Source organism: Cystoisospora suis (genome assembly GCF_002600585.1).
Source record: "Cystoisospora suis strain Wien I chromosome Unknown contig_97, whole genome shotgun sequence".
NCBI lineage: Eukaryota > Apicomplexa > Conoidasida > Eucoccidiorida > Sarcocystidae > Cystoisospora > Cystoisospora suis.
In genome coordinates, this window is record NW_027152899.1 from 4,492 (window position 1) to 15,702 (window position 11,211).

At 54.6% G+C, this 11,211-nt stretch overlaps 1 protein-coding gene across 1 annotated transcript in view; it reads right to left on the reverse strand.

The window, feature by feature from the left end:
- Nucleotides 1-617: 617 nt before the first annotated feature.
- CSUI_000209 (leucyl-trna synthetase) overlaps nucleotides 618-11,211 on the reverse strand; it is a 19,292-nt gene continuing 8,698 nt past the window's right edge. The window contains exons 12-24 of the mRNA XM_068060443.1: nucleotides 10,181-10,314; nucleotides 9,437-9,556; nucleotides 8,561-8,758; nucleotides 7,997-8,138; nucleotides 7,272-7,427; nucleotides 6,423-6,609; nucleotides 6,100-6,211; nucleotides 4,227-5,005; nucleotides 2,916-3,241; nucleotides 2,432-2,617; nucleotides 1,891-2,332; nucleotides 1,427-1,574; nucleotides 618-1,064 (exon numbers count right to left, since the gene is read on the reverse strand). Of these exons, the coding sequence (XP_067927581.1) occupies nucleotides 4,902-5,005; nucleotides 6,100-6,211; nucleotides 6,423-6,609; nucleotides 7,272-7,427; nucleotides 7,997-8,138; nucleotides 8,561-8,758; nucleotides 9,437-9,556; nucleotides 10,181-10,314 (1,153 nt within the window). The 3' untranslated portion in view covers nucleotides 618-1,064; nucleotides 1,427-1,574; nucleotides 1,891-2,332; ... (1 more) ...; nucleotides 2,916-3,241; nucleotides 4,227-4,901. The remainder of the gene's footprint in view (nucleotides 1,065-1,426; nucleotides 1,575-1,890; nucleotides 2,333-2,431; nucleotides 2,618-2,915; nucleotides 3,242-4,226; nucleotides 5,006-6,099; nucleotides 6,212-6,422; nucleotides 6,610-7,271; nucleotides 7,428-7,996; nucleotides 8,139-8,560; nucleotides 8,759-9,436; nucleotides 9,557-10,180; nucleotides 10,315-11,211) is intronic.

Consider the following 11,211-nt stretch of genomic DNA (forward strand, 5'->3'; position numbering starts at 1 on the left):
CTCGAGGCTACACCCAGGAGATTCACTGTACAAAGATTTCCGTAACTCTGTAGCACCCTCACAGTGATTGGGTGCCGGCGCCGGGTCCGAAACTTGGATGCCCTAGAAGGAATATTCATGGCGCACCCTGCAGAGCTGCACTTGCTGCCTGTGACGGGGGAGGGGGAACACACACGCGGTTTCAGAGGAATGTCCACTTGTAGCTTGGCGCGCAACGGGAGAACGTGCACTACGTCGAGGTTGAACAGCAGATCAAAGATCGCTTCAGAACATGAGCAGTGACTGCCCGCGCCAACACGCTCAGCCACGAGCTTACATCACGGCCGATTTTGAGAACACTTCCTACGTAACGCTGACAAGCGCTGCTGATACCACGACGTATCGGCGTACTTGTGGCGCCAGAGTATGCACAGTCTCAGATGCACAAATGCAGTCGGGGCGCCTGGTACTTACGTGAGCTTGGTGTACTGCCTGAATCTCTCAGTCCACGTCGGCCATATGACACCTGGACCCTCATCGATCTGCACTGTAAGGCCCTCCGCGATGCACCTCCGGATTAGATACAGACCTTCCTGCAGTTTCTGTCCCCCTTGGAACGGCTTGCTACCCATCGAGCATCAGACTACTCTGCCCACGGACACACCTCTTACCTGAGGTGCTGGCAGGGGTTCCGATACATCTCCATGAGACTCGCCCTGACCGAGAAACTCTTGGCCACTAGCACGGCTGCCTTGACTCACTCGGCTAGCCTGAGATACCTGTCTCTGCCGCGCTTGGAAGGGATAAAGAAAGGAGGCGCCGCGAGATGGAACCGGTCCGGCGGCCACGGCGTGCCGCTGGATGATGAAGTCACCGCCGAAAGATTCAAGCGGAATCGACTCTATCTCAGCAAGACCAGCCGCCTCGGTACCGTGCTCGGTTGTGGAGACTTTGAAGGAATGCCGACGGTCCAGGGGGGGTCCTACGTCCTGCACGTACAACTTCTCCCCTGTCGTCTCCGTGAATGTTAGGGTGGGGTAGAAGTTGTACGCATAAACGCTACCCACAAGTAGACATCCCCCAACCTGAATGAAAGAAGAAAATCCGCACAGGATGAGAGCTCTCCAGAGATCCCTCAAAGCAATCGATTTTTCAGCTTCCAGGCTACGCGCGCAGTGTTACCGGATAGCCGGGTAGAACCTTCAACTACGTGTGAGTCGACTTGCTTGTGAATAACCGAAGTGACTCTATAGGAGACCCCGCCGTGAAAACTCGCCTCATCTGTGTGCACAGGGGGTCCCGGATTCATCCTTTTTCCTCTTTCTCTATCATGGCCTAGGTGGAAGGTTGCTGACGCCTCCAAGCAGTACTGTGGGTTCAGGGTTAACCCCGTACTGCGGGCTCGAAACATGCGGACACCGAGTGTCACCGCGAGGCAGAAACTCACAATGTTTCCCAAGAGTGTGGGAAGGAAGTTCATCACGACGACGTCTGCAACCGAGACAGGTGCGCCCAGCATGAGGCCTGCCTGAAGCGTGTACATGTTCGCGATGATGTGCTCATAGCCGCCCACGCAGAATGCCACGATAGGAAACCTGAAAAAACGCGAAGACCAGAAATTTTCGCTCGTGGACACACCGGTAGAGTGGTGACATTCGGACCACATAACCCGTGCATGTCTCAGTCAGAAGTGGGTGCATTTCTGTGCTCTCAGTAAAACGGTGGCCAGCCCCCGAGAAGCAGAAAGAACTGCACGACTGTCTTACAGAACGGAGACTCAGCGCAAGCAGTTCCGCTTCGCAGAGGTCGGTTTCAATCGGCAGTGATTTCGAGCGGCGAACCATATACAGGCGACGACGTAGGGAGAAGATTAAGTGGTCTCCCGCCCTCGATGAGGCTGTTGATACTCACCACATGACGAGAACTTTGCCTGCCACATTTTCGGACGCGATGACGGCCCATACCGCCAGACAGACAAAAGTATTGCAGCCAACTCCTCTCAAGAAGCAGGCTCCCCAACCATAGGATACTTTGCTCGAGCACGTATAGAACAAGAAGCTGCGGACATGAGTGTCACTCAGAGCCCCTGTCAGATAGGAGAGGAAGTAAGCCCCGAAGAGTGCACCCAGCCAGTTGCCAACAAAACTCCCCGCCCAGTTGACTGTGAGCTGGAGGAGAGTCACCCGCCTCTGAAAAAAGCAGATGAGCATCGTCATCGTGTTGCCAGTAAAAAGCTCGGCGCCGGTAAGGATGATACAAATGAAGGCAACCGGAAAAAGAGCACCGTAAACGAACTTCTGCGTCGGCTTCGCCACTGCCAGAGCCTCGCCCGGATCCGTCGGATACGAACCAGCTGAAAGCAAACAAGAAACAGATGCACGGCACTGCGGGGCTGTCGGAACACCTGGTCGGGCTCCACTCCAGCGCAGAATCTTGGTAAGCGACGCCTTACCCAACACAGTGCAGCAGTGCCCTGCCATGGCAACGTAGACGCCAGCCATGAATCCCTGAAGCAGAAGCCGATCTATACGGAGCTGGGTCTTTTTCACCCCATACTCCATAATCTTCAAGTAGGCGTCCGCGCCCGCTGTGACGACCATTTTGCTGAGCCTTGAAAGAAGGAAATCGAATGGCGGACCTGCGAACAACAGCCAGGAAATCGCATCTTCCGTAGTATCCGGCGCACGCTTGCATCTGACGCGTGTAGACCATCACAGGTCCACCAGATCTATCAGAGCGGGCCGCACCCCGACAACTGCTTGCACGGCCTACACAACTGTCTGCAGGGAGGGGTCAGCTCGGATAGAGCTGCTGTCGCTCTCCTGCACTCCCGCGCAAGCTGGGAATACTCTTCTTTCCGGCGGCAGAGGTTGTGAATGCTTGTCCAGGCTGACCCCTGGTTATCAGATCTCTAGAGGACGGCAACTTTCACGCACTGTCTGAGGCATGAGTGACAGGTTCCAAAGGACAGCGCCTGCAGCTGCCTGCTCCTGTAGTAGTCGTCGCGTGACGATGAAGCGACGCTCCGGCGGCCCAAAGAGACTGCAAGTCCTCCAGTGAGTTCAGATCTGCAGGGGACCTCAGGGGCTTCGGTTGCCTTATCCAAGGAATGGACAGAACGCTTCTCAGATCACTGGCTGACGAGTTCTCGGGTAGCATCAGCTATACAGGCTAGTGCTCCGTTGGGAAAGGGACAAACTGCTGAGTCGTGAAGGATGACGGAGAGATGTTTGCAGTTAGTGCACACAAGCCACTACTGTAACTGAAAGAGCAAAACATAGCAAAGATCACAAGGCGCCTTACAGCAGGGGACAGGATCGTCTATTGACTGCAGCCTTAGAGAGGAAAATAGGACCCGCCTCTGTTCTGGCTTTCCCGAGCAGCGATATTGGTCTAGGACGTCTCCGAGGACCGAGCACGGGCAACAGTGTTCCGGGACACGTGGCTCGGTCGGAGTAGCTCACCGCGCGTCGGACCAGTGTCTGTCAGGTGCGGAATGCTTGACCAGCCGGCGTGTAAGACGCTCGTTCTCGCTATGGCTGCTAACGGCGAACCTAAATGGTCCGCCGTTCGACACACGAGCGCAGGCTGGCTCGACTGTTCCCCTAGGCCGAAATGACAGAGTTATGGGGACGCTGAGGTCGCAGCGACAGGAGTATGAATTCCGTATCTGTCCTTTCACAATGATAATAGTTTATGCTAGGGGTGAATCTAAGCGAGTTTCAGGGTAGTTTCTACTTCGCGGTTCCGCCATCTTTCACCACCGTTTTGCTCACCGACTGTGCAAAAGGCAGCCATCTCGATGCTGCTTTACATGGGGGTGTACACGGTTTGCATTTCACACTGCAGAAGCTTGTCAAACTGGGTGCGGTAACAGCGAGGTAGATGTCTCTAAGCTTGGCGTGTCATACTCCGGCAACCACTCCCGCATCCGACAAAGGCGCATAAAATACGCGCGGTTTCATGCTCCCGACTGCTCACGCGACAGTTGAATCCTTTTGAAGGGGCAGTCCATAACGGCAGCTAGTGCGACGCTATCAACAAACTTAAGCTGATCGGCGACCTCTGAGGCTGTAGTTTCAAAAACTCTGCGGTCTTTGAAGAGCTTGCAACAGCTTGATTCATTGATGTGCGCTGACCGGCAACGCTCTGCGGTGGTGCTGCACCCAAAACGGCTAGCAGTGCTGCTTTGCCTCCTGCCCCTTCACCGATGTCTTCCCGATCCTCGGCCCATCCTTCAGACTCACCGTTATTGCTGCCACGTGTTCGCCTTAAACAAGTCTGCTGTTTCTCACGACCAGCATTCTTGTCAGCAGCAATCAATCTGGTGTCTCTGGTAGCTGCTGAGCCTACAGAGAAGCCGGTGCTCTTGAGTGTGACTAAGGCTGTTACGTGCCTCGCGGTGGTGACGACTCCTGGATGCTAAACAGTGCGCATTGTGTGGACGGCTGCTAGCTCCATCACCGTGGAAGGACCCCTGTGAGAAGTAGGCAACGACCGCTGAGCGAGAAGCAGCGGTTCAGGAATGCCACTCAAGCTGTTGACAGTCATGCCTGCCTCCACCTTCCCGTTTGAGGGCGATGCTCAGACTACACGGTGCTCCAGGGCATTCCCTTGCCTATGCAACCGCCAAGGCAGCACAACGCTGATTACTTGATTCAGGAAAGAGATCGATATGCAACGGATTCCCGAGAGCGCCACACACCACCACTGAACTGCGCCCCGATACGGTAGGGTCACTGGCCCGCCCTCGACTCGGTCAGTTCTGGGGGAGAGTAGCAAACGTGCGGAAAAGCATACTGGTAACAGGGCTCAGGAGAACGCACAAGGAGACCGAATGATACAATGACAAAAGCAAAAAAGAGACCCAACAACAGCTTGCACGTTTGGCACTGCATCGGGGTCACCCGGCTGAGGGCGGCCTAGCAAGAATAGAAGAAGATTGAGGGCTTTCCAGGCTTCGCGAGCTTGCTGTTAGGGCTGCTGTCCTTGGAGTGAGGTTGATCACTGGGCAAAATTTCAATGCCTGAGATTGACAGCACAAACAACGAACCGTGCTCAGGAAGTCACCCCAGTTTCGAAGTCCGTGTCAGCGGTGCACGGGAATTCGGCAGGGGAGTTTCTGCTGGCCATCTTACTCAAGAGCTACATCATTAGATACGCGTCTACAGATTGGCCACACGCCAGTGCCACCTGTCGGGCACTCTCTCATCCTCGCACCTCTACATTAGCAGGAGTGTTCGATACTCAGCGGTGACGGACCCCGTGATTCGCGACACGCACTCGAGAATACGAGGCATGAATTAGCCAGGAAAAATATACTTCACGGCAGTGTACCCCAACGCTCACCGCCCTGGCTACGTCACTTCGGCGCCACACGAGGACGGGTAGGCGGAGAGAAAGCAGAAAGATCCGCTGGCGCCAGCCGCGACTGAATGCCAGGCGACTGCTGGTTCGTCAGCAGCACCCAGCACGCTGTCACAGGGCCTGCGGCTTGAGGGGCAGAATGGCCGCACTGTAGACGTGAATCCTTGCTTCCAGGTACGGCGGTGGCGCAGACTACAGCATCCGCCCGGGTGTCTGCTTCAAATCGAAACAAACTTAAGCGCTGGCACCATAAAAGCACCGCATAGTGTTGGCTCTGTTGTTGACTCCCGCAGGCGGCGGACAGACGTCGTGCTAGGGGACTGTCATTAGAGAAGCTGGTTCAGTGCAGCAGGGGAGCCGAGAGTGGGCATATTGTCACTAACCGAAGAAGCAGTCCAGAATGCTTCAAACGGTATCCCTCCGGAGGAACTGAATTCCGATTGCGGTGACACGTACACTTGCCAGCCGACGTCCGAGCATATTTCCGGAAGGACCTTAGCGGGTACCGTAACAAGCAGTGCCCGGAAACGCGGGCGCCCGCATTCAGCACCGAGCCACGAGGAATCCGGTGTGATTTCTTTATAGTGGTCCACAATGGTCCACCCGCATCGTGCTCTTCATTTCACTTTATGTGAAATAACACTTAGGAAAGGTGTCAAGAGTGCCGTAGACACGGAGACGCCACAAGGGGTTCTCCGGAGCTCCGCCGCACGACGTAACAAGGCGGTCTTCTCCCTCAAAGAGATCACTTACTCTCCAGCCCAAGGGACGCCTGGATATAGCTCTTGTGCTCAGTGAGGAGCTTCAGCTCGTCGAAGGGAAGGTGCAGGTCCAGGGCACAGGGTCCGTACGCCTTTAGCTCATCCTGTTCGCAACCAGAGCCAGCAATGCCCACAGACAGGGATGGGGGAGTGTATCAATCACCAGGATCAGCCGATAGGACTCTGTCAAACCTGAGAACACTGTCACTGACTAGCCCGCCGCACAAAGGGAGAAAGAGAAAATGGCGACACATCACGGCTTCGGGGATAGCACGGCCAAAAATACGCAAAACGACCGGGCTCAGTATTCCTCACTCGCATTTGGAAAGAAGCAAAAGCAAGAGCCTCTTTTTTAAGATTTTTGTCCAAAGCGTTGATACCAGGATCACTCTTCAGAAGATCCATGTACTCTTTGCCGGCGGACCACAGGCCATCTCCGTCTTTATGAATAGATGCCTTTTGGAGCAAAGTCAGGACTTGCTGCTGCAGGGGAGGGTATTCTCTGCAGCAGCCGACACAAGGAAAAAAATAACTCAGAAAAACATGGAGTTCTCCGGGGCCTTCTCATTTCTTTGATCTCTAGGACCCAAAGCCCAAAACCGCTCCCCGATCTCGAGACGTCACCAAGCGCAACTCAGCACCCCCGAGACTCGCCCGAGACAATGCTACGACACGACAACCTGTATGTTCCGCACACAGCATGGGGTGCTGCCAGCGCAATCACGGAAGGTGCCACTAAATGAAACTGGCTTGCTGGGACACACTTTGCTACAAAAGCAGCGTAGCCTCTATGCCACACGGGCATGGGACACAGTAAGCCGCTCGCCTGCAGCCTGCACACCCCGATGACTGGAAAAGCTCCGTACTCGGACACATGGTAAGACACATCTGCTTGCAAGAATACATAGATGTGTAACTCGATTGCCCTGCCCTGAGCACCGCAGGACACAGAACTGGACAGAGACGCATTCCAAACTGTAATCTCCCGACTTTATCACGCGCACCGTCTTCCTTCGCAGACTCTAGCGTACCTAAGCTTCCACGGTTCTATAGCTGCGCTACAGACGTAAACAAGAATACAAACCTGAACTCGTGTTGATGTGTCCAGCCACTCCACCGCAGCGCATGCGGATGCCTGGGGGTCACTAGTTCAACGGCTCTTACTTTGCCACATAGGCAACTGCGTGAGTGATCGGTGGCACTTCTGCCTTTGCATTTGCTACAGCAGCACCTTTTTTTTTGCCACCGCAGGCCAGCTGAATTGCCTTCTCCTTAGTCCGACGAAACTCCTCCACGCAAGCAAACAGCATAAGAAACTGCCTGGGACCAAGAGAACATTGAAAGACAACACTGTTTCAACACGGCAAGTTGCTCTCCAGAACTTTAACCACCTCGTCAGGACGGAGAAAAGCGCGAAAGTGGATAACAGTGGACCTCGTTGCTAAAGAACAAGCCGAACTGAAACGCTTTAGCCAATTGCTGAAAAGACAGCACTAAAAGGTGTGCATTAATCCATACATGCTTGCTTTCAAGAGAAGCAAAGACGCGCACGAACTTGAGTTGCTGGGCGCACACCGGAGACGTCAGAGGAGTATCCAATCCACTGTCTACACCACCTCCTCTCTGTGCCACACAACATGATGGACCCGATGCGGCCGCTTTCTCCGACATGGTAGGGAGCTATGAAGAAGTGCCAGGTGTTGCTATAGCTACGTAGAAGAGCCCTCGAGTACAGCTTCGTGTGGGTATTGCAGGGCAGCGAGCACATGCTCTATTCGTGATACCCAGGCTCTACAATACTGGAAGAAAAAAACCTATTTCCGAACCTTAGAGGCGAAGCTTTTCCATATGGACTATCTTTACAATGTCTACCTGGCATCGGCACGCACCTGTGAAGAATCGGATCCTGCGGGTGGCCCGGGAAGGTGGGCCAGGAAGCAGTCACCAGCATGCTAGGCTCGCCGAGCACCGAGCTCCAAATATGCTCGCAGATATGCGGAGCAACGGGCGCCAGAACCTGGCATTGAGTCTCTGAACGGGAAATAGAACCACACACACAAAAAAGCTCGCCGCAATACGGGGGAGCTGCGCAGCAGACTGCTGGTCCATGCTTCCGCCTGGACGAATGTGACCCTGGATACTAGAAGCACGTCTGACGAGACTACGGAGCTCTCGTCTCTGGCCAGTGCAAGCGTAATCGAACCATGTGCAACTTTCTCTCTCGTTCGTAAACACACGTTCTGACGAAAGAACGTCTGCGAGAGACGCCTCTTTCGTCAAGCACTCTCGAGGAACGCCGAGACGCTCGCGCACGAAAACGAGATCTTCCTACGGCTGTAAGCGGTCCATCCCGCTTCCTGCAAAACGTCTTCGGCCTTCAACCATAACTACTCCATGGTCTGTCAGGCGTTTGCTTCGACACGGTTCTCAGCTTCTTTGAGAAGGGAACTTACTCAACCAGACGTGCAGGAGATCTTTGTGCATGTGCTGGTCTCCACAGAGAAGCTTGTACTGATCTCGGCGAGTGTGCAGTTCGTAGAGACCATTCTTCAGGGCTTCCCTGTACTGAAAAACCTCGTAAGCTGCCTCCGCAGCTTGTGTGCAGGTCACGATCTCGTTCATAAACAAACGGTCTGCGTCTGACAGAGCGCCTGGTGTTTTCAGGACACAGAGAGAACGGGGACAATACAGCATACCTTTCAGCCGCACAGGTCTGCTACCGTCGCGGCCCCCTCATGGGGCTGGTGAGGCGAGCACCATACAGGAAAAGACCAGCGTACTCTAGGTACCACACCACAGGCCTGACATGCACTTGACTGACCGCAGCCAGTACTCCGAAGAAAGTTATACTCAGCGACAAAGGCCTAGGATACAACTCCATAGCGCCAGTGACTGAGAACTTACACGCCAAGTTGAACTTGTTATGCGTCACAGGCACGACTAACGCGGCACACCGAGCACTCGACAATACAGAGGTTGTCTGCCGGCTACGCGATGCAGGAGCCCGTGAAACGGAGGCGCCCGTGGGTAGCACGCGTTGAAGCCTCTGCAAGATAAGGTGTCTGTGCACGAACGTGACGCATTGCTTAGCTGTATTTACGGGGACCTTGCTGAAGCACGCAAAACTTGAGACTGTTTGCCTCAACACACCGGTGGACTAGCGTTCCCATATTGTTGAGTGGCTGCACGTACATCGGAGCCATGCTGATATGCGGTGTACATACATGGGATAGGCACATTCGTACTTCAGTTCCCTTCGTTTGCCTTCCTAGACTTACAAGTAAGTATGCCGTGCAATCGGACCCCCCGGCAGATGTTTGTCGGCTTACCCTTTCTCGTCGGCAGCGTGCCGTTGACCAGTTCATTGGCAAACTGCTCGAGTAAGTAAAGACGCATGATCGAACCGTTGGCGGTTTCGCGCTGGAAGTTTGCATCGTCAACGCTATCACCTGAAGACCAGTGTCATCACACATCACGACCGTTTGCATCTCGTAACACGCGAGCACAGAGCCGTCCATGTACGGACTGCAGAAAGATTGTGCTCACTGCGAAACTCTCTTCAGACGACTGCGAGAACCAGTCAACGGATCGGCATCGACACCAAGCAGCGGCACGCAGCGAACACCGCGTGCATCCCAGACGGTACTATCGCTGTCAGCAGTACACACCATCAGCTCGTAAGCATAGAGCCCCCCCCCTATCTGCACAACTGGAGGACTTCCGCAGACCGTTCCACTACGCACCAGGCTGCGACGGAGTATGCCGTCGCCTATCACACGCATTCGGGAGAACAGACAGTAGCACCAATTGCGGCTAGTCTAGAGGAACTGTTACGGACTCAAGCAGGTGACCTGCCGGCGACACAAGAGTCAGCCCCCGGGACCACAGCCGACTCAAGAAACACCAGGTCTTCTTCTTCCGCTCCCTTTCCTCCAGGGCTGCAGATGAAGTCCGGTCTGCCAAGTGTGTGTCCCCAGTGGTGCGCTGGCGGACGAAGGATTTCGATGCTACCAGTGGGCCTTCTGTGGCACAGAAGAGAACACAACATGGCATAAAGCGCACAGTCTCCTCACCCGCATCGGCGAGAGCAATGCGCATGGCGTCCGCGGAGAACTCCGCTATTCCATCCTCGATAGTCAGGAAGTTGCCGAGGCTTTTGCTCATTTTCTGTGCGTCCACCATCACGTGTCCGTTGCAAACAAATGCCCTGCAAGCAGACTCAGTCCAAAGCGATTCCTTTTGCACGGGCAGTAAAACAAACAGCGGACATGCCCGTACCGAATTCAGATCGTAAAAAGTGCTCTCTAATCTAGATCGCACCTGACTGGCACTTAAACTCCGCAACCGAACCCCAGAAGGACCTTCCCCCTGCCGTCTAAGAGTCCGATCGGGTGCACCGCGGGGGCTCCCGGCGTTACAATGCACTCGAATCGAATGCAAGACCCAAAACCCCTCCAGCAATAAATGTGCAGTCCAGCTTGTCTAGAGTCCCCAAAACCGAGTCTCCTTCACCTCGAAAGGGTGCCAATTTCGTTTACTGTAGCTAGTATTCGAACGAACGTACATTCATGCGTGACTGATCGAACCCATACCCGTACCAGCAAATCGCCACGGCGGCCCGACGACCACGCTTGTGACATACGCACATGCGTCTTGCTGGTACGAAACAAAGGGACCGCAGCTATGCCAACGTAAAAGAACATCCATAAGCCATGTCCAGAGTAGGCACCCGAACGGAGACTGAGAATCGTCGAGAGAACTTTCACTGCATGCTTCTCTTAAGCTTACATGACATGCCGAATCGGACAGCTCAAGGTGGGTCACCGGAGCAACCTGTGATAACCGGGACCTGCCCTCCCCCCCTCGGCTGGCGGGTGAGATGACGGCGACGGATGACGAGTGACGCTAGCAGAGATTGTCTGGCTCGCTACACCGAGAAGATTGCACGCCACCCCTTTCCCCCGAGAGCCGTTGTTCACCCGTACGCCTTGGAGAACCGACCGAACCTGACGGGATGGGAAAACTTTCGCCAAAAGCCCTGCGAGGCTCCCTAGTCAGTATAGTGACGGCAATAGCTACTGGTACCAAAATATTCAATTGGCTT